Here is a 20392-nt window from a genome sequence, read left to right on the forward strand (position 1 = left end):
TGGCAAATGCAGCATCCTATAATCCTTGCAGATCTACTTCCCCTTACAGCTAGTGGAATGAGAACTATATTTAGCAATGCCTGCTGACGTGGGTTAAAATGGATAATATTCAAAAACATAAAACAATGTTAAACAAAAGACAGAATTACTGCAAGTAACTAATCAAAAAGATCTAATGAATAATAACAGTTTTGAATTGATCAAATTGAGTTGGATTCAAGCGTTTTTTTAAAATCCTGATATATTACTAATATAGTGTTTGTGAAAAACCCAAAGTTAAGTATATTATACTTAATAAGAATCCCTCATGTTGGAAATACTCAAAAAGCTGATGCAATTGTTGCCTCAATTTTCTAATTAGAACTAGCACAATATTTTGTACAGTGCAGGGACCCTCTCTGATACACTTGACTGCTCTCCTCTCTCCTCGTTCCCCCTCCTCCCTCCTCACTATCGCTGTCTTTCTCTATTTCTCCTCTCTCTTTCCTCATTCCCTTCTCCCTCTCTCCTTGCTCTCCTTCCCTCTCTCTCTCTCGCTCTCTCTTCTTGTTCTAACTCCCTCTCCCTCTCTCTTTCTTTCTCTCTTTCGCTATCCCTAATCTCCCTCTCTGTCCATTGCTCTCTCCCTCTCCTTGCCCCCCTCCCTCTCTCTACGCCCACCCTCCCTCCTGTTTCTATATCACCCCTCCCCCTCCTTTAGAAGTTGAGGATTGAAGGACTCCATTTCAAAGCCAGACACGTCTCGGAGACTGAAGTGAAGGTTTTGTTCTGCTGCCTGGCACACTTCCGCTCTCAAACGCCTGAGTGAGCGTTGGGAGGGACGGTAGAGGAGGGAAGAAGAAATCCCACTTAATCTACTGAATCTTCCCTGTTCTGTTCTCTTTTGTTCTCTCTTCCAGAACTGTGACGTAGCTAGTAGTCCATGGATATTCAGGATATTCAGCTGTTTCTATCTAATCATCTCAGCCTCCTTCATCAGCATGATGTATGTCCTCTCTTTCTTCCTCTCCCTCTCGCCTTCTCTTTCTCAGTATCTATCTCTCTCTCTCTCTCTCTCTCTCGCTCTCTCTCTCTTTCTGTACATACTGTATACCTTTGTTAGTATGCCGGACCGTCCTATAACACTAATTAACAAATTTACTCTGTGGCCTGGAGTGGGTGATATTCTGTTCCCTCCTCCCCCCCTTCTCTCCTCTCATCTCATCCCCTCCTCTCTTCCTCTCCATGTGTGATGGTCTACTGCACTACCTGTTGGTTTTGAAGCATTAGCATTATAGCACCCTCAGGCTCTCTTCACTTCCTGTCGAGATGAATCTGCATTGTAATACAATATGTTCATATCATTACAATGCCAGGCACATCACTTAATGTAGTATCAATCCACAGCTATAGTACGGCACAGATCACAGCTAGGTGGCTAGGTGCTCCAAGACATGGCAAATAGGACCCAATATGTGATTCTATTACAACACATTAGCTGACTTCATCATAGCTAGTGTTTCACAAATGCATGTGTATGTGTCTCTGTATGCATGTGTGTGACAGTTCCTGAAAGTCAAGTCTTGATACACCTCTAACCTCTCCATCTGAGGAGATGAAGATGGAGAGCCCCCATGGTATTTCAGCTGTTAAAGAAATCCAGGGCATGCTTTATATTTAACAGGTAATTTACCTTCCTAATTACAGGGCAGTTAAATAGAGAAATACATTAAGTTGACCTTTGACAATATGAAATGCATGTCCCAAAACTCATGCCCGTTCCACTCTCACAGAGAGTCCATAGACAAAGCAATCCCCTTTGGATAGTATTGCTGTAGTCTTGTTGTAGTATTTCTGTATTATTGTTGTAGTATTGTGGGTGTTTTCTCTTCACCAGCCGTTAATGAAACTAACCACATATTGATGCTATGCCATTGGCTCTCCCTCCAGCCCTTCATCACTACAAGTGGTTTGTTTTTATTCATGCACTCATTCGAGTGAACAATCTGAAGTTATAAGAACGGTGTGTGTACTTGCCATCTCTCCCTGTCTCCCTTTGTGCCAGCCTGCACTGTGGGAAGTATCGATTTGGTGGCTGGAAAATAACAAATTAGCGAGGGAGAGAGGGAGTTAAACAGTCTTTTAAAGTGAACAAAGGCACAGAAAGGAGCCCTGAAAACAAATATCAACAAGGCAAGGTTTAATCCTTTAATTAAATGAGTTGTGTTTTCCCTATTTATTTATCTATTCATTTTTCTCAATGATTTTTTATGCTGGTAGCAGGTTTTGGAGGTTGCTAGGTAACTGGTACAGGAAGTACTATTTGTTCCTGGTTGATGTGTTGTCTGGCAGTGAGTACGTACTTTAAGGACACACACACACCAATAGACACATGCACATATGCACACACACACACACACACATTGACAGGCAGGGAGGGAGGGGGGTCTGAAGGAGCCACTGTGCCCATAGCAGGGTCACTGTTCTCAGACCCTTGCTGGTCCCCAAACAGTCTTAGCTGGAGCCCCAGGGCCATTAGAAGATGAGGAGGGTGACCTCCAAGACCCCAGTGTGGTGCAATGTGTGTGTGTCTGTGTCTCTCTGTCTGTCTGTACATGAGAGAGTCAGCCCCAGCCCTCTGTCCTTGGCCTAATAGACTTCTGTCTGATTGGGTGTGCACAGGTTTCAGGCTTAGGGAGTTGTCTCTGTCAACAACCATGTGGAGAGAGGGAGAGAGAGGGAGAGAGATGAGATGGAGAGAAAAGGATGAAAGGAGCCAGTATCCCTTGGGACCTCCTCCCTTATTCCGATGTTCCAGTGTAGTGATCTCTCTCTCTATCGGCCCTATTAAGCAACACACACACACACACACACACACACACACACACACACACACACACACACACACACACACACACACACACACACACACACACAACCTGTTGACCTCTTCAGTCCTTAGGCACTCTCTCTGTCTGTATGGTGTCCCAAATGGCACTCTATTCCCTCTATAGTGCCCTATGGCATCCTGGTCAAAAGTAGGGAATAGGGTGCCATGGGGATGCAGGCTAAGACCTGGTATTCCTACCTAGATGGAGTTTGTTAGCTACTAAAGATATGACTAACAAGGACTCTCTTGCATCCCAAATGAGATCCACTACTTTTGACCAGGGCCCATATAGAATAAGGTGCCATTTAGGACACAGATGACGTGACTCTTTAAGCACTGTGTGAAAAACATTCAAATGTTTTTGGTCAAAAACCAAAAACATTGTTCATGTCCATTAAGTCAGGGTTTTCCAAACGAGGTCGTGGGTTTTGTTTTTTGTTTCTTCCCCTATCACCACACAGCTGATTCAAATAATCAAAGCTTGATGATGGTTATTTGACTCTGTGTAGTGCTAGGGAGGGGTGGGCAGGACTACATTTGCCACTTCTGGGCCAGGCCTGGGCTGACGACAGCTGTCACTGACGGGGGTCTGAGCCTGAGCACTGGTGGCAGCAGCAGCAGCAGCAGTGGAGGTGGCAGACTCCTTAGGGCTCAGTTGAGCATTGTGTGTGTGTGGGTGCATAACGTAGCGTGCAGCGGAGGCCTGTTGATGTCATTATTGTCACTGTTGGCGTTAGAGTTGTGACAGGCCTCTCTCAGCATCCCAAATGACTCCCTATTCCCTATGTAGTTTACTGGCTCAGGTCAAAAGTAGTGCACTATATAGGCAAAAGGGTGCCAATTCGGAGGAAGCCCCTTTCTGTCCGTGACTTCTAAGGACAGCCACCATGACAGGGTTGGGGGATGAGGGGAGGACGTTCATGTCACTTTGATTCATACTAGCTCTGGCTGGGTGGGTTCGCAAAGTCTCAACGGTCATTATCCTTTCTAAATGTAATTTAAGTGTGAAGCAATGGTGATGGTGGTACTGATGGTGATGGCTGTCCTTCTGCTTCACCCTGGTACTGAGTCGGGCGGACACAAACTTGGAGCAGAAAGTGTTAGCAAAGTCTTCCGTGACCTATATCGGTGTCTTACTCACACGGTTGCATCGTGACTAATTGGATAAGTGGAAATGACCTTCTGATGAATCCGTTTTCAAAGCTGCTCTGTGTCTATTTTAGCCTGATCCCAGATCTAGTTGTTTTGTCTTGCCAACTCCTGTGGTTGTTGTCATTGATGAAAACCATAGGAGTTGGGAAGATGGCATAAACAGATCAGGACAAAACAGATCTGGGACCAAGCTACATTACATGGCCAAAAGTATATGGACACCTACCTACTCGTTGATCTCATTCCAAAATCATGGGCATTAATATGGAGTTGGATCCCCCTTTGTTGCTATAACAGCCTCCACTCTTCTGGGAAGGCTTTCCACTTGATGTTGAACATTTCTGCAGGGACTTGCTTCCATTCAGCCACAAGAGCATTAGTGAAGTCAGGGACTAATGTTGGGCGATTAGGCCTGGCCGCAGTCAGCGTTCCAATTCATCCCAAAGGTGTTTGATGGGGTTGAGGTCAGGGCTCTGTGCAGGCCAGTTAAGTTCTTCCACACCGATTTCGACAAACCATTTCTGTATGGACCTCGCTTTGTGCACAGGGGCATTGTCATGCTGAAACAGGAAAGGGCCTTTCTGCCAACTGTTGCCACAAAGTTGGAAGCACAGAATCGTCTAGAATGTCATTGTATGCTGTAGCGTTACACCATGAAAAACAGCCCCAGACCATTATTCCTCCTCCACCAAAGTTTACAGTGTGCACTATGCTTTCTGGCAGGTAGTGTTCTCCTGGCGTTCGCCAAACCCAGTTTTGTCTGTCGGACTGCCAAATGGTAAGCGTGATTCATCACTCCAGAGTACGTGTTTCCACTGCTCCAGAGTCCAATGGCAGCAAGCTTTACACCACTCCAGCCGACGCTTGACATTGAGCATGGTGATCTTAGGCATGTGTGTGGCTGCTCGGCTATGGAAACCCATTTCATAAAGCTCCCGACGAACAGTTCTTGTGCTGACATTGCTTCCAGAGGCAGTTTGGAATTCAGTAATGAGCGTTGCAACCGCAGACAGACAATTTTTACATGCTACGCGCTTCAGCACTCGGCGGTCCCATTCTGTGAGCTTGTGTGGCCTATCACTTCGCGGCTGAGCCGTTATTGCTCCTAGACGTTTCCACTTCACAATAACAGCACTTACAGTTGACTGGGGCAGCTCTAGCAGGGCAGAAATTTGATGAACTGACTTGTTGGAAAGGTGGCATCCTATGACGGTGCCACCTTGAATGTCACTGTGCTCTTCAATAAGGCTATTCTACTGCCAATGTTTTGACTATGGAGATTGCATGGCTGTGTGCTCAATTTTATACACCTGTCAGCAACAGGTGTGGCTGAAATTGCCGAATCCACAAATTTGAAGGGGTGTCCATGTACTTTTGGCCATGTAGTGTAGATCTCCAGTCAGTGTCCAGATTTTAGTGTATGTCTGATTGTCTCTCTACAGTATCTCCTGTTTCGTGCTATGTGTCTGATGTTCTCTCTGTCACCTTTCTTCTCTTCCAGTCTATCCGTGAGGTGACAGGCTATGTGCTCGTGGCTCTGAACCAGTTTGACTACCTGCCACTGGAGAACCTGAGGATCATCAGAGGAACTAAGATGTATGAAGATCGCTACGCTCTGGCGATCTTCCTCAACTACCGCAGAGATGGGAACTTTGGCCTGCGACAGCTGGGACTGAAGAACCTCACAGGTATGTGTGCATGGTCTGAGATGGGTATCCTGTAGGCTATCTGTCTCTGTGTCTCCTCTGTCTGAAGCTCTGAGATCTCTCTCTCCCTCGCCTCTTTTTATGTGTTCTCTCCATTTATGCATCAGTTTGCCGACCAATTGAACATTGCTTAAAGTAGAGTTTTGCTTAAAGAATAAAATAAATCACCAGCGTTCCAGGCCTGCTGCACATATACTATATTTCCAACTTTCTCTTCACATCTCTGTTTCAAACTGTAACAGTCAGACACTCTCCTTTGTTCTAGACATAGTTTGTTGTGGTTGACTGCAAAGGTTTGTGTTGTCTCTGGATGTGTGGAGCCTTACAAGGACAGTTTACAGTACACATAACCATGGGTCGATAGAACTTCATACATTTTTACTCAATTTCATCTTTTCAGAGACATACTGTACTGCTACTCAGCCTAACTTCAGTGAAATCCTGACATTCAGTGACTGTGTGTAAAGTCAGAAGCTCTGCTAGAAAATGACTACAATGAAATAAGCACTAAATGAATGTCTGTAAAGTATGAACCAAATGTTAGGGTCAGTTTAATGAGAATAAAACCGCATTGTTCTGATCTTTTAAAATCAATTGTGTCTGTCTAGATGTAAAGCTAATGGGTTTTTACTGTGCTGCTATACTGACAGATTTGAATTAAAATCTCTTCACACTTATAGAGAGAGGAAGACGTGGTTGACCTAACTCATAGCTACAGCTCTGTGTTTTCTGCTACTCTTTGTCAGTATATTTCTACAAACTATTTTCATTTGGCTGAAATGCAATAAGGTCTTAACCCCTTAACTCGTGGGATTTGGCCTATACGGATCGGGCTAAATTTAAATGTTTCTTACAGAAGAAATATGGAAAACATATGCATAACCATGGTAGCAATTTAAAGGGAACCGTTTGGAAATTTTGTGAAAATGATTAGACTAAAGGTGAGGACACAACAGTTGACCTGACACATTATACTGTTGATTTGATGTGCATTTTACATTTACTGTACTATTCACCATATTTGTTGACAACTAAATCTGAAAATTATCTAGATACATTCAGTAACATGATAAGAACATTCTTGGAAAATTTTGGGTAGGTGCAACATAAAACAAAGAATGACAAGGGTTTGAGTGAGAGGTCTAACTGTTGTTTCCACGTGGCCACACACCTCTCCAATGTGTGCACAGTTCCTAAGTCATTTCATTGCACTTTCATGACTCAAAGAAGTATTCAAGTAGAAGGTGCTTTTTTGAGCTCTCCTATTTGTGCGGTTGGAAAACCAGAGCAAGAACACTTGTAGTTGTTTTGTGTGGTACACAGCCCCTGCATATACACAATTCCTGTTGTTGTTTACGCAATCCAATAACGATCCATTCTAAATCGCAATATGGGTCAGGCGGGCATAATTTGAAAGATTCTTCTATTGTCAACATGACCAGCTAAATGCTAAAATACAGTCTTACAGTGTTAGGCTTTCACAAGGCAATTCAGAGAAGCAGATTGTAATTTTGGTGCGCATAGAATGGAGTCATGAGTTGGCCTGTGGCATGCAAAAGACTGCTGGTCTCACGGTAAATGACCGTTAATTAACATAAACACATTTAGCATCTCCAGGCCTCCACGCATATAAGCACATACAAGCTGCTAATGCACGCCTTTGGAACAACTACATTTTAAAAAGTCTAATAAATCATTTTAATATAAACCATTACAATAAATCCATGATTTATTTTAGGCAGGTATAAAGAAACATTGTGATGTAAAGAAAATGTATTTCATAAGACCAGAATATGAGTTGGCATACTGTATGTTATCTGGCTATGCGCCATGCAATGGGCTGTAGGCTTGTTCATTTAGCAAACAAGATATGTGTACAGTGCATTCAGAAAGTATTCAGACCCTTTGACTTTTCCCACATTTTGTTACGTTACAGGCTTGTTCTGAAAGGGATTAATGTTTTTCCTCATCAATCTACACACAATACCCCATAAAGACAAAGCGATAACAGGTTTTTTGAAATGTGAGCAAATTTATAAAAAAAATAAAACAGAAATACCTTATTTACATAAGTACTCAGACCCTTTGCTATGATACTCGAAATTGAGCTCAGGTGCATCCTTGAGATGTTTCTACAACCTGATTGGAGTCAAGTAAATTGAATTAATTGGACATGATTGGGAGGGCAAACACCTGTTTATATAAGGTCCCACAGTTGACAGAGCAAAAACCAAGCCACGAGGATGGAGGAATTGTCCGTAGAGTTCCAAGACAGAATTGAGTTGAGGCACAGATCTGGGGAAGGGTAACAAAATACAGCATTGAAGGTCCCCAAGAACACAGTGGGCTCCATCATTCTTAAATGGAAGAAGTTTGGAACAACCAATACTCTTCCTAGAGCTGGTCACCTGTCCAAACTGAGCAATCGGGGGAGAAGGGCCTTGGTCAGGGAGGTGACCAAGAACCTGATGGTTGCTCTGACAGAGCTCTAGAGTTCCTCTGTGGAGACGGGAGAACCTTCCAGAAGGACAACCATCTCTGCAGCATTCCACCAATCAGGCCCTTATGGTAGAGTGGCCAGATGGAAGCCACTCCTCAGTAAAAGGCACATGGCAGCCTGCTTTGCCAAAAGACACCTAAAGATTCTCAGACCATGAGAAACAAGATTCTCTGGTCTGATGAAAACAATATTGAACTCTTTGGCCTGAATGCCAAGCGTCACATCTGCAGGAAACCTGGCATCATCCCTACGGTGAAGCATGGTGGGGGCAGCAGGAGACAAGTCAGGATCAAGGGAAAGATGAACGGAGCAAAGTACAGAGAGATCCTTGATGAAAACCTGCTCCAGAGCGATCAGGACCTCAGACTGGGGTGAAGGTTCACCTTCCAACAAGACAAGAACCCTAAGCACACAGCCAAGACAATGCAGGAGTGGCTTCGGGACAAGTCTCTGAATGTCCTTGAGTGGCCACGCCAGAGCACGGACTTGAACCCGATCGAACATCTCTGGAAAGACCTGAAAATGTCTGTGCAGTGACGCTCCCTATCCAACCTTGCAGAGCTTGAGAGGATCTGCAGAGAAGAAAGGGAGAAACTCCCCACATACAGCTGAGCCAAACTTGTAGCGTCATACCCACAAAGACTCGAGGCTGTAATCACTGCCAAAGTTGCTTCAACAAAGTACCGAGTAAAGGGTCTGAATAGTTATGTAAATGTGATATTTCCGTTTTCTCTTTTTAGTACATTTGCAAAAATGTATAAAAAAAAACGTTTTTGCTTTGTCATTTAATACATTTTAGAATAAGGCTGTAATGTAACTGTCACGTCCTGACCCTAGTAAGATGTAATTTTCTATAGTAGAGTAGGTCAGGGCGTGACGGGGGTGTTTTGTGTTTTTCTATGTTTTGTATTTCTATGTTTATGTTCTATGTTTCTATTTCTATGTTGTTGTTTTTTTGGGTTGATCTCCAATTGGAGGCAGCTGGTCCTCATTGTCTCTGATTGGAGATCATATTTAAGTAGTGGTTTTTCTTCCTGGGGTTTTGTGGGTTATTATATTTTGAGTAGTGTTTGTTTCTCTCTGCGTCACGGTTTGTTGTTTTGTCATATTCAGTTATTTTGTGTATTGCAAAGTTTCATGGATTTAATAAAATGTGGAACTACAACCACGCTGTACTTTGGTCCGCTCCTTTCGACAGCCGTGACAGAATAACCCACCACAAAAGGACCAAGCAGCGTGGAAAGGAATGGACCTGGGAGGAAGTTCTGGACAGCAAGGGATCCTGGACATGGGAGGAGATCCAGGCTGGATGGGATCGCCTCCCATGCGAACAGGTGGAGGCAGCGAGAGCAGAGCGGCAACGAGAGGAGGAACTAGCCCAGCAACAAGGCAAGTGCGAGAGGCAGCCCACCAAAACATTTGGGGGGGGGGCACACGGGGAGATTGGCAGAGTCAGGTTGGAGACCTGTGCCAACTCCCCGTGTTTACTGTGGGGGGCGAGTGACCGAGCAAGCACCATGTTATGCTGAGATACGCACTGTGTCGCCAGTGCGCAGCTACAGCCCGGTGCGCTCGGTGTAAGCTCCTCACAGGTGCCATGCTAGGAAGGAGTATGCCTGCTCAGCGTTCCTGGTCTCCGGTGCGTCTTCTCGGCCCAGGTTATCCTGCGCCAGCTCTATGCACGGTACCCCCAGTTCGCCAACACAAACCTGTGCGACCTGTCACAACGCCTCGCGCTTGTCGGGCTATGGAGGTTATCCAGCCAGGACGGGTTGTGGCAGCCATAAGCTCCAGATCTCCAGTGCGCCTCCCTGACCCAGTCTACCCTGTGCCTGCTCTGCCCACCTGGCTTCTGGCGAGCATTCCGGAGCCTCCAGTCCAGTGAGATCTATTCCAGCTCCACGAATGAAGCCTCCAGTGATGATCTATTGTTTGAAGCCTGTAGAGATGATCCATGGCAAGAAGCCTGTAGGGATGATCCATGGCCCGGAGCCTGTAGAGATGATCCATGGCACGGAGCCTGCAGTGACGGTCCACAGTTCGGAACCTCCTGAGACGGCCTACAGTCCGGAACCTCCTGAGACGGCCTACAGTCCGGAACCTCCTGAGACGGCCTACAATCCGGAATCTCCTGAGACGGCCTACAGTCCGGAACCTCCTGAGACGGTCTACAGCCTGGAACCTTCTGAGATGGCCTACAGTCCGGAACCTCCTGAGAAGTTCCCCAGTCCAGAGTCTTCAGCGACGGCCTGCAGCCCAGAGTCTTCAGCGGCGGCCTGCAGCCCAGAGTCTTCAGCGGCGGCCTGCAGCCCAGAGTCTTCAGCGGCGGCCTGCAGCCCAGAGTCTTCAGCGGCGGCCTGCAGCCCAGAGTCTTCAGCGGTGGCCTGTAGCCCAAAACCTCCAGCGGCGGCCTGCAGCCCAAAACCTCCAGCGGCGGCCTACAGCCCAGAACCTCCAGCCCCGAACCGGAGCCGCCTCCTCTGCTGGAGGTTAAAGTTATGTGGACTGCATTTGAGCCGCCATAGACAATTATCATTCTCCCTACCCTCCCTTTTGTTTTGTGGTTTCTTTTGTTGTTTATGTTGCATTTGGAGTCTGCACCTTTGGGGGGGGTACGCTGCACTTTGGTCCGCTCCTTTCGACAGCCATGACAGTAACAAAATGTGGAAAAAGTCAAGAGGTCTGAATACTTTCCAAATGCACTGTATGTCCCATGCCATTATTTTATATTATATGATTTTATAGTAAGAAGAATACAATTGAACTTAGCTGAATAAAATAGGAAGGACATTTTTCCCAGTCACGGAGCAAGTGCGAGCACATATGAAGTGGCTATGTTGAGCATAAAATGATCATTTGAAACAGGTCCTATACGCTAGATTTAGAGTTATTTGGCAACTTTAGTTGTGAATGAGACAAACCATAGAATGTCTTAGAAATCAAACATATATGGGCTACATGATGAAATTATAGGCTATTGCCCTCTGTTCCTTGCCTCAGTCTGCACATGCTTTTCTCTCATCAAGTGATCATATTTTCACCCATCAGACTATTCTCAATTTAATCTTGTCTTTACTAATATGTTAAATTAGTTTTGATTTAGAATGGCCCATTATCAAATGGGCAGGAACAGGGGCAGAGGAAAAAAGACATGTCATCCATCTAATAGCTGATGGAAGCCACTTTTCAGCTGGGTTGTTTTTCTCACTCATGCGGGTGCTGTAGGCTACTCTGGTTATTTCACTCAACAGATCAACCACTGTGTGAGAGCATGCAGCCTCTCACTGTTCTCTCTCTCTGTTCTTGCAGTTACCCAGTGTTTAATTTGGGAAATCAGGTGAAATCTGTCGAACATCAACATGTTTTCACAACCAAACATATTTCATGAAAGTGTTGACAGCCCCTCTCTGTACGCATGAGAAAGGAATGAAGAAGGTCCCAGATCTGTTTGGTCGGCCATATGAGTTGGCAAGACAGCACAAACAGATCTGGGACCAGGCTTGCCAAGCCCCCAGCAGAAACTGATAATGGTAACCAAGTGCTGGTTTTGCATGGAACAGAATGAAAAGATGTATGTACAGACAGTACGTGCAGCGAAATACACAATGTCAAAGCAAGCTTTATCATTAGCAAGTAGCCTTTTACTTCATCATGGCTGTTCCCATAGGATAACCCTTTGAAGAACCCTTTTGATTTCAGGTAGAACCCTTTTGGTTCCAGGTAGAACCCTATTGGGTTCCATGTAGAACCCTTTCCACAGAGGGTTCTACATGGAACCCAAAATAGTTCTACCTGGAACAAAAAAGGGTTCTCCTATGGGGACAGCCGAAGAACCCTTTTGGAACCCTTTTTTTAAGTGTAGCCTGTTTTTAACCTGTAAGCTACATCTGTATACGTACACACTACTTTAACATTGTTCCTTTCCCTGCATTTACTCTGCAGTACTCTGCAGTCGTACAGACAGGGTCCATTTCCCTGTTTGTTTTTGTGTGAATTCATACAGGTTCTCTGTACCTGCGTACCAGTTCCTGAATTATTTTTATTGAGTGCATTGCAATTATGTTGCAATTATATCCATGTTACGGTTATGTTGCTCCCATGTTAAAGTAACTGTCCAGTGGAAATCTCACTTTTAAAAATTATATTCTGTTTTTGACTCACTATCATTACCGAAGACTGGGGCTTCATCACAAATGTCACCCTATTCCCTATTTAGTGCACTACTTTTAACCAGCACCCTATGGACCCTGGGGTACTAGGCAATAGGGTGCTATTTGGGAAGAATATTTTATATTTTATACAGGTTTTTCCTAATTGAGATTAAATCTATTTTTCAAGAGAGACCTGGTCTATAAACACAAAACACCAGTTTGATGAACACAGAACAAGAATATTATCTGTCTGATCCTTCTCAAAGGAGATAAGTTGTGTTCTCCTCCCTCCCCATTCTCTCATGATTTGTATTACTGTTGTTTAGCATACCCCCTCATTCTCACATCCTCTAAAAGCACTTGTGAATATGGGAAGTGTAGTTCTCTCTCTCTCTCTCTCTCTCTCTCTCTCTCTCTCTCTCTCTCTCTCTCTCTCTCTCTCTCTCTCTCTCTCCCCCTCTCTCTCTCTCTCTCTCGCTCTCGCTCTCCCTCGCTCTCGCTCTCTGCGGTGGATGACCCTTTACCTTTTAGAAGTGATGGCAGCAGTAGCTCTTTAAGATGCTATGTTCATAAACCAAGGACATGAATAACAGGCTTTGGCCAGACACCAAGGTTACATCCCAAATGGCACCTTATTGAATATGAAGTGCATTACTTTTCACCAGAGCTCTATGGGCCTTGGTCAAAAGTTGTGCACTATAGAGAGAATAGGGTGCCATTTGGGACACAGCCCAGTTCTGTCAGGAGCCCTTTAGGGCAGTAGCGGTGCGTGAGTACAATCACCAAGCCAGAAAAAAAATCATATTACAACCTATTGTGATAATTGTCTTGTTTGCTCTATAACCTGTTAGTTCATATGCCTTGCCACCATTGTATATAGGCCTAAAGGCAGAGACAATAAGAATACACAGTGGCAGAATAAATTCAACCACACCTTTATTTCATCACAAAACCGGAGAGCAACATCTGTCCGGTGAAGTCCACAAAACATATTGTATGTAACAAACAGTTATGACGTACAGCATGGTCAAACAAGTTAATGTTTCCGACATTTTTGGACTACTAAACAACTTAATTTAGAACCACGGATAGTTACCGCAAGTCGCAAAGAAACAGGAGCTACTTCTACTATTCCAGGACCATTTCAACATCATCAAATCACCTATGCTTAGTCTAATACAGTCACAACTAAAATATACCAAAAAGTATTTAGTCCAATCAACATAAGCTGAATATGATGTGGCTGTCCATGGTTCTGATTTGTGACCAGATTCAGGAAACTAGGTGTATGTCGCGAGTCACGACTTCACATGAGAGCTGTTTGAACGTAAAAAATACAGGTAGAGCGATAGGGAGAGTAATGTTCAGTGAGCTGTTCTCTCTCTCTCTTAGATGTCTGGAAGTAGCTGGCAAGTTAGTACAGAAAGCACGGATCAACCCTTAAAGAGATGGGTGGGGCTAAGGCTTAAGAGGGTGTGAACAATGCTGAATGTGTGTAGACAAAGAAGGGCTCTCCAATAGTTGTACCAAAACATTGAAAGACGGTTTTCTCATAAGTGAGTTTACCAGTTGATCAACTTTCAAAGCAGAATTACTTTTTGATGAAAAAGCGAGCGATCAGGACCTCAGACAGGGGCGAAGGTTCACCTTCCAACAGGACAACGACCCTAAGCACACAGCCAAGACAATGCAGGAGTGGCTTCGGGACAAGTCTCTGAATGTTCTTTAGTGGCCCAGTGAGAGCCCAGACTTGAACCCGAACGAGCATCTCTTGAGAAACTTGAAAATAGCTGTGCAGTGATACTCCCCATCCAACCTGACAGAGCTTGAAATGATCTTCAGAGAAGAATGGGAGAAACTCCCCAAATACAGGTGTGCCAAGCTTGTAGCTTCATAACCAAGAAGACTTGAGGCTGTAATCGCTGCCAAAGGTGCTTCAACAAAGTACTGAGTAAAGGGTCTGAATACTTCTGTAAATGTAACATTTCTGTAATTCTTTTTTACAAATTTGCCAACATTTCTAAAAACTTGTTTATGCTTTTTCACTATGGGGTATTGTGTGTAGATTGATGTGGAAAAACAACATATTAATCAATTTTAGAATAAGGCTGTAACGTAACAAAATGTGGAAAAAGTCAAGGGGTCTGAATACTTTCTGAATGAACTGTACATAATAACACTTACTAAGTGCACTACTGTATGTTTTCTGTTATGTAAGAATACACCCATTGCAGGACTAACGTTAATTCACAGGGCTATTGCATGGCACAAATAGAACAGTGAGTTTCTGCCTCCTTCCCAGCTTGCTCTGAGACAGTGAATAATTTAAACTATGCTCATTGTTCTACTTGGTCATTCCTTCCTCGAGAGTTCTACAAACACACCCATGCACACACGCACGCACACACACGCATCCACACATCCACTATAACATTCTGCATGGTCCTCTAGCAACATTAAGTAATAGATTCATGTGTACCTTATTTTTGTTTATTGTTTTTGTATTATTTTATTTCTTCCAAAAAAATGTATTAACATTTTTGGATAATGGCGGGGGGGCTGCCGTTTTACAGGCTCCTAACCAACTGTGAAATGTTTATTGTTTTTGTTGCATTGCTTGTAACTCATTTTGGACATAGTGTTGCTGCTATCCTCTCTTATGACCGAAAAGAGCTTCTGACCATCAGAACATCGATTACCTCAAATTAGACAAGGATTTTTTTTTTATGAGTCCAACGCAAAGGTTATACTGCTTTGTCGAGACAAGGCCCAAATCCCCGTCATCAGCATGAAGAAAAGACGGAGAAAAAGGAGGAGGAGGGCAGGGTGCCTTGTAAGAATTTGCTGACGAGTAGGTAAACCACCACTACTTCCTTATTATTAGCCATCGTGCAATCATTAGAATACAATCTGGAAGATCTACGATTAAGACTATCCTACCAATGGGACATTAAATACTGTAATATCTTTTGTTTCACCGAGATGTGGCTAAACGATGACACAGATAATATAGAGCTGGCTGGCTTCTCCGTGCATCGGCAGGACAGAGCAGCTACTGGTAAGACGATGGGCGGGGGTGTGTGTATATTTATCAAAACCTGCTGGTACACGATGTCTAATATTAAAGAAGTCTCGAGGTATTGCTCGCCTGAGGTAGAATAACTCATCATAGCTGTAGACCACACTGTCTACAAAGAGAGTTCTCATCTATATTGTTCGTAGCTGTCTATTTACCACTACACTAAGACCGCACTCAACAAGCTGTATAAGGCCATAAGCAAACAAGAAAATGATCATCCAGAAGCGGCGATCCTAGTGGCCGGGGACTTTAATGCAGGCAAACTTAAATCCGTTTTACCTCATTTCTACCAGCATGTCACAAAAAACTGTAGACCACTTTTACTCCACACACAGAGACACAAACAAAGCTCTCCCTCACCCTCCATTTCACAAATCTGACCATAATTCTATCCTCCTGGTTCCTGCTTACAAGAAAAAACTAAAGCAGGAAGTACCAGAGACTCACTCAATACGGAAGTGGTCAGATGACACAGATGCTACGCTACAGGACTGTTTTGCTAGCACAGACTGGAATATGTTCCGGGATTCATCCAATGCTATTGAGGAGTATACCATTTCAGTCACCGGCTTCATCAATAAGTGCATCGACGACATCGTCCCCACAGTGACCTTACGTGCATATCCCAGCCAGAAACCATGGATTACAGGCAACATCCGCACCAAACTAAAAGCTAGAGCTGCCGCTTACAAGGAGCGGGACACTAATCCGGACGTTTATAATAAATCCCGCTATGCCCTCAGACGAACCATCAAACAGGCAAAGTGTCAATACAGGCCTAAGATTGAATCCTACTACACCGGCTCTGATGGATTACAGGCAACATCCACACCGAGCTCAAAGCTAGAGCTGCTGCTTTCAAGGAGCGGGACACTAATCCGGATGCTTAGAAGAAATCCCGCTATGCCCGCAGACGAACCATCAAACTTGCAAAGCCTCAATACAGGACTAAGATTGAATCCTACTACACCAGCTCTGATGCTAGTCGGATGTGGCAGGACTTGAAAACTATTACGGACTACAAAGGGAAAACCAGCCGTGAGCTGCACAGTGACGCGAGCCTACCAGATGAGCTAAATGCCTTTTATGCTCGCTTCGAGGCAAGCAACACAAGCAACACATGCATGAGCGCACCAGCTGTTCTGGACGACTGTGTGATCATGCTCTCCATTGCCGATGTGAGCAAGACCTTTTAACAGGTAAACATTTATGAAGCTGTGTGGCCAGACGAATTACCAGGATGTGCACTCAAAGCATGCGGGACCAACTGGCAAGTGTCTTCACTGACATTTTCAACCTCTCCCTGACCGACATCTGTAATACCTACATGTTTCAAACAGACCACCATAGTCCCTGTGCTCAAGAAAGCGAAGGTAACCTGCCTAAATTATTACCGCCCCGTAGCACTCACGCCGGTAGCCATGAAGTTCTTTGAAAGGCTGGTCATAGCTCACATCAACACCATCATGTTGGAAACCCTAGACCCACTCCAATTCGCATACCGCCCCAAAAGATCAACAGATGACGTAATCTCAATCGCACTCCACACTGCCCTTTCCCAACTCGACAAAAGGAACACCATTGACTACAACTCAGCGTTCAACACCATAGTACCCACAAAGCTCATTACAAGCTAAGGACGCTGGGACTAAACACCTCGCTCTGCAACTGGATCCTGGACTTCCTGACGGGCCGCCCCAGGTGGTAAGGGTAGGCAACAACACATCTGCCACGCTGATCCTCAACACTGGGGCACCTCAGGGGTGTGTGCTTAGTCCTCTCCTGTACTCCCGGTTCACCCACGACTGCGTGGCCAAGCACGACTCCAACACCATCATTAAGTTTTCTGACGACACGACAGTGGTAGGCCTGATCACCGACAATGATGCGACAGCCTATAAGGAGGAGGTCAGAGACCTGGCAGTGTGGTGCCAGGACAACAACCTCTCCCTCAATGTGAACAAGACAAGCAACAACGGGGCTGAAGTGGAGCGGGTCGAGAGTTTCAAGTTACTTGATATCCACATAACCAATGAACTATCATGGTCCAAACACACCAAGACAGTTGTGAAGAGGGCACGACAGAGGAGACTGAAAAGTACTACAGCTGCACCATCGAGAGCATCCTGACCTGATGCATCACTCCCTGTTATGGAAACTGGACCGTAAGGAGCTACAGAGGGTAGTGCGTATGGCCCAGTACATCACTGGTGCAAAGCTTCCTGCTGTCCAGGACCTATAGACTAGGTGGTGTCAGAGGAAGCCCCCAAAAAATGTCAAAGACTCCTGTTACCTAAGTCATAGACTGTTCTCTCTGCTACCACACGGTAAGCGGTACCGGAGCACCAAGTCTTGGACCAAAAGGCTCCTTAAAAGCTTCTACCCCCAAGCCATAAGACTGCTGAACAATTAATCAATTGGCCACCCGGACTATTTACATTGACCCCCCCTTTGTTTTTACTCGCTGTTTATTATTTATGCATAGTCACTTTACAAATTACCTGTACTAACATGTACCCCTGCACATTGACTCGGTACCGATACCCCCTGTATACAGCCTCGTTATTGTTAAGTATTCTTGCATTACTTTTAGATTTAGTTTAATTTTTTTACTTTAGTTTATTTAGTAAATATATTCTTAAATCTATTTCATGAACTGCATTGTAAGTTAAGGTTTTGTAAGTAAGCATTTTACGGTAAGGTCTACACCTGTATTCAGCGCATGGGACAAATACAATTTGATTTGATTTAATGTATTATTTTCTTTGGGAAGAAAAATGTTGGTGAGCAGCTTTCTGTAGTGCCAGAAGAGTCTATGTCTTCATTGTGACACTAGGTTGTTCACAGACAACGCTGAGTGTCCAGAGGCAGACACAGTGAAAAGAGGCAGAGAAGTGTTTGAAAGTCCCCCTGGTCGGTGGTGTGGAGAGGAATAAGAGGGACTGGTGTTGGTGAATCTGAATGTGCTCTTTCTTTACTACTGTCTCTTGGTCTCTTTGTATATATTTTGCCATTATCCTCCAATATTTTTGTCATGCTCCTGCTATATCAAGCCTTGGGAGCTGGTCTCTGGGTCTCAGGCTATGGCACACACACACACACACGCACGCGCACACACACTCCCTCCTTCAGCGTATCCCTCTCCAGTACACTTCAACAGGCGCCGAGCGGCAAAGTCGTCTATATTGGCCCCCTGTCATATTATCCTGTCGTTCCTTTCATACCCTGCTCTCCGGAGATGTATAAAACGATCGATATGATCTATACGCGACATATAAGAGGATAAAGGTTGTTAACCACACACAGGGCTAATCTGGAGACTGATAAAATGGACCCCTCTGTATTGAACCGACCTGAATCCTAGGAGGTAGAAATTGCCCTGGATAAAATCAATTTGTAGCTGGTCTATTGCAAAATGGCTGTATTGATTTTCTAGTAGGTTCTGTGTAGGAGACTGTGTCGGATTAAAAAACACTGATGGGTTTGCTGGGACTGCTGGTGCTGGGGGTTTCCCAGTCCTTGTGTTGAACCTTTTAATCAGGCTTAAGTTAGTCATCCTAATGAATATGGAACAGGAAACACACTCACGAACACGCTAAGACACTAATATAGGATTAGTTACTAGATATGTTTCCTGATGTCTCTCACTCAGTCTCTGTCTTTGTGTCTGTCTGTCTTTGTGTCTCTATCTCTTGCTCTTTCTTCTTTCCATGTCTATATCCCTCTTTCTCCTGTCTCATCTACACCTCTACACCTCATCTACACCTCATCTACACCTCTCTCTCCCCTGTAATCTCCCTGTCCCAATCTGCAAAAAGATGTCCCTAGATGTCTCTATCTTTCCCTGTCTTCCCCTCCAGAAGCAAATGATTGCAGTTAATTATACATGTATGCTTTCCATTTCAGGGAAATTAGAACTATTTTCATGCTTAGGAAAACATTTTTCTTCTGCTTCTCAGTTTTTAGTTTTTCGTATTTTTGTGTCACCTTGAACACAACAGTAGCTAACAGCCGAGGCGAGTCGAGCTGGGCTCAGTGCATTCACATGGTAATTGCTGCCTGCTGAGTTTCCACAATAATAACCGCCTCAATAAGAGACATAACACAGATGAGCATGACAATTTAACACATTTTCTATTCTATTTTTCCCTCTCTTTGCTAGTTGCCTGTTTTCTCATAGCTTTGTTCAGTCAGTGTTGCTCCTAAAAAAAATTACCGCTTATTCACTGCCATTACTCTGTCGGTCCAAAATAAAAGCATCAAATCTCTTCTCCCATCTGCCAGACGTCCTTCTCTCGCTCTCTCTCTCTCTCTCCTTGACAATCACACACACACGCACGCACACACACACACGCACACACACACACTTCTCGCAGCTCGCACCCGACGCCAAGCCTGGTTCCACTACTCACTCACAGTCCATCTGTTATCTCTCTCTCTCTCTCTCTCTCTCTCTCTCTCTCTGATTCTCTCTCTCTCTCTCTCTCTCGCTCTCTCTCTGTGTCTCTCTCTCGCTCCTCTCTCTCTCTCTCGCTCTCTCTCTCTCTCTCTCGCTATCTCTCTCGCTCTCTCTCTGTCTCTCTCTGTCTCTTTCTCTCTCTCCCTCTTGTTTTCACACTTTCTCTTTCTTTCTTGTTTTCATTCTCTCTCTTTTCTCATCTTTCTTCCGTTCTCTCTCTCTCTCTCTCTCTCTCTCTCTCTCTCTCTTCGCTCTCTCTCTCTCTCTCATCAACGCTACTTACAGTAGAATATACATAGTGTATACATAGCCTACATGTATTCTTTAATGTACTCGTACTTGTACTGTACACACACACACACACACACACACACACACACACACACACACACACACACACACACACACACACACACACACACACACACACACACACACACACACACACACACACACACACACACTGAACAGTGTGT

General features: G+C 44.6%; 1 protein-coding gene across 2 annotated transcripts in view; it reads left to right on the plus strand.

Moving 5' to 3' along the window:
* The window catches only part of LOC106586446 (receptor tyrosine-protein kinase erbB-4), a 478367-nt gene that overhangs the window by 285285 nt on the left and 172690 nt on the right, over positions 1–20392 (plus strand). For both annotated transcript variants that reach the window (XM_014173739.2, XM_014173740.2), the window contains exon 3: positions 5523–5709. In XM_014173739.2, the coding sequence (XP_014029214.2) occupies positions 5523–5709 (187 nt within the window). The remainder of the gene's footprint in view (positions 1–5522; positions 5710–20392) is intronic.

The sequence above is a fragment of the Salmo salar genome, chromosome ssa25 (assembly GCF_905237065.1).
Source record: "Salmo salar chromosome ssa25, Ssal_v3.1, whole genome shotgun sequence".
Lineage (NCBI taxonomy): Eukaryota > Metazoa > Chordata > Actinopteri > Salmoniformes > Salmonidae > Salmo > Salmo salar.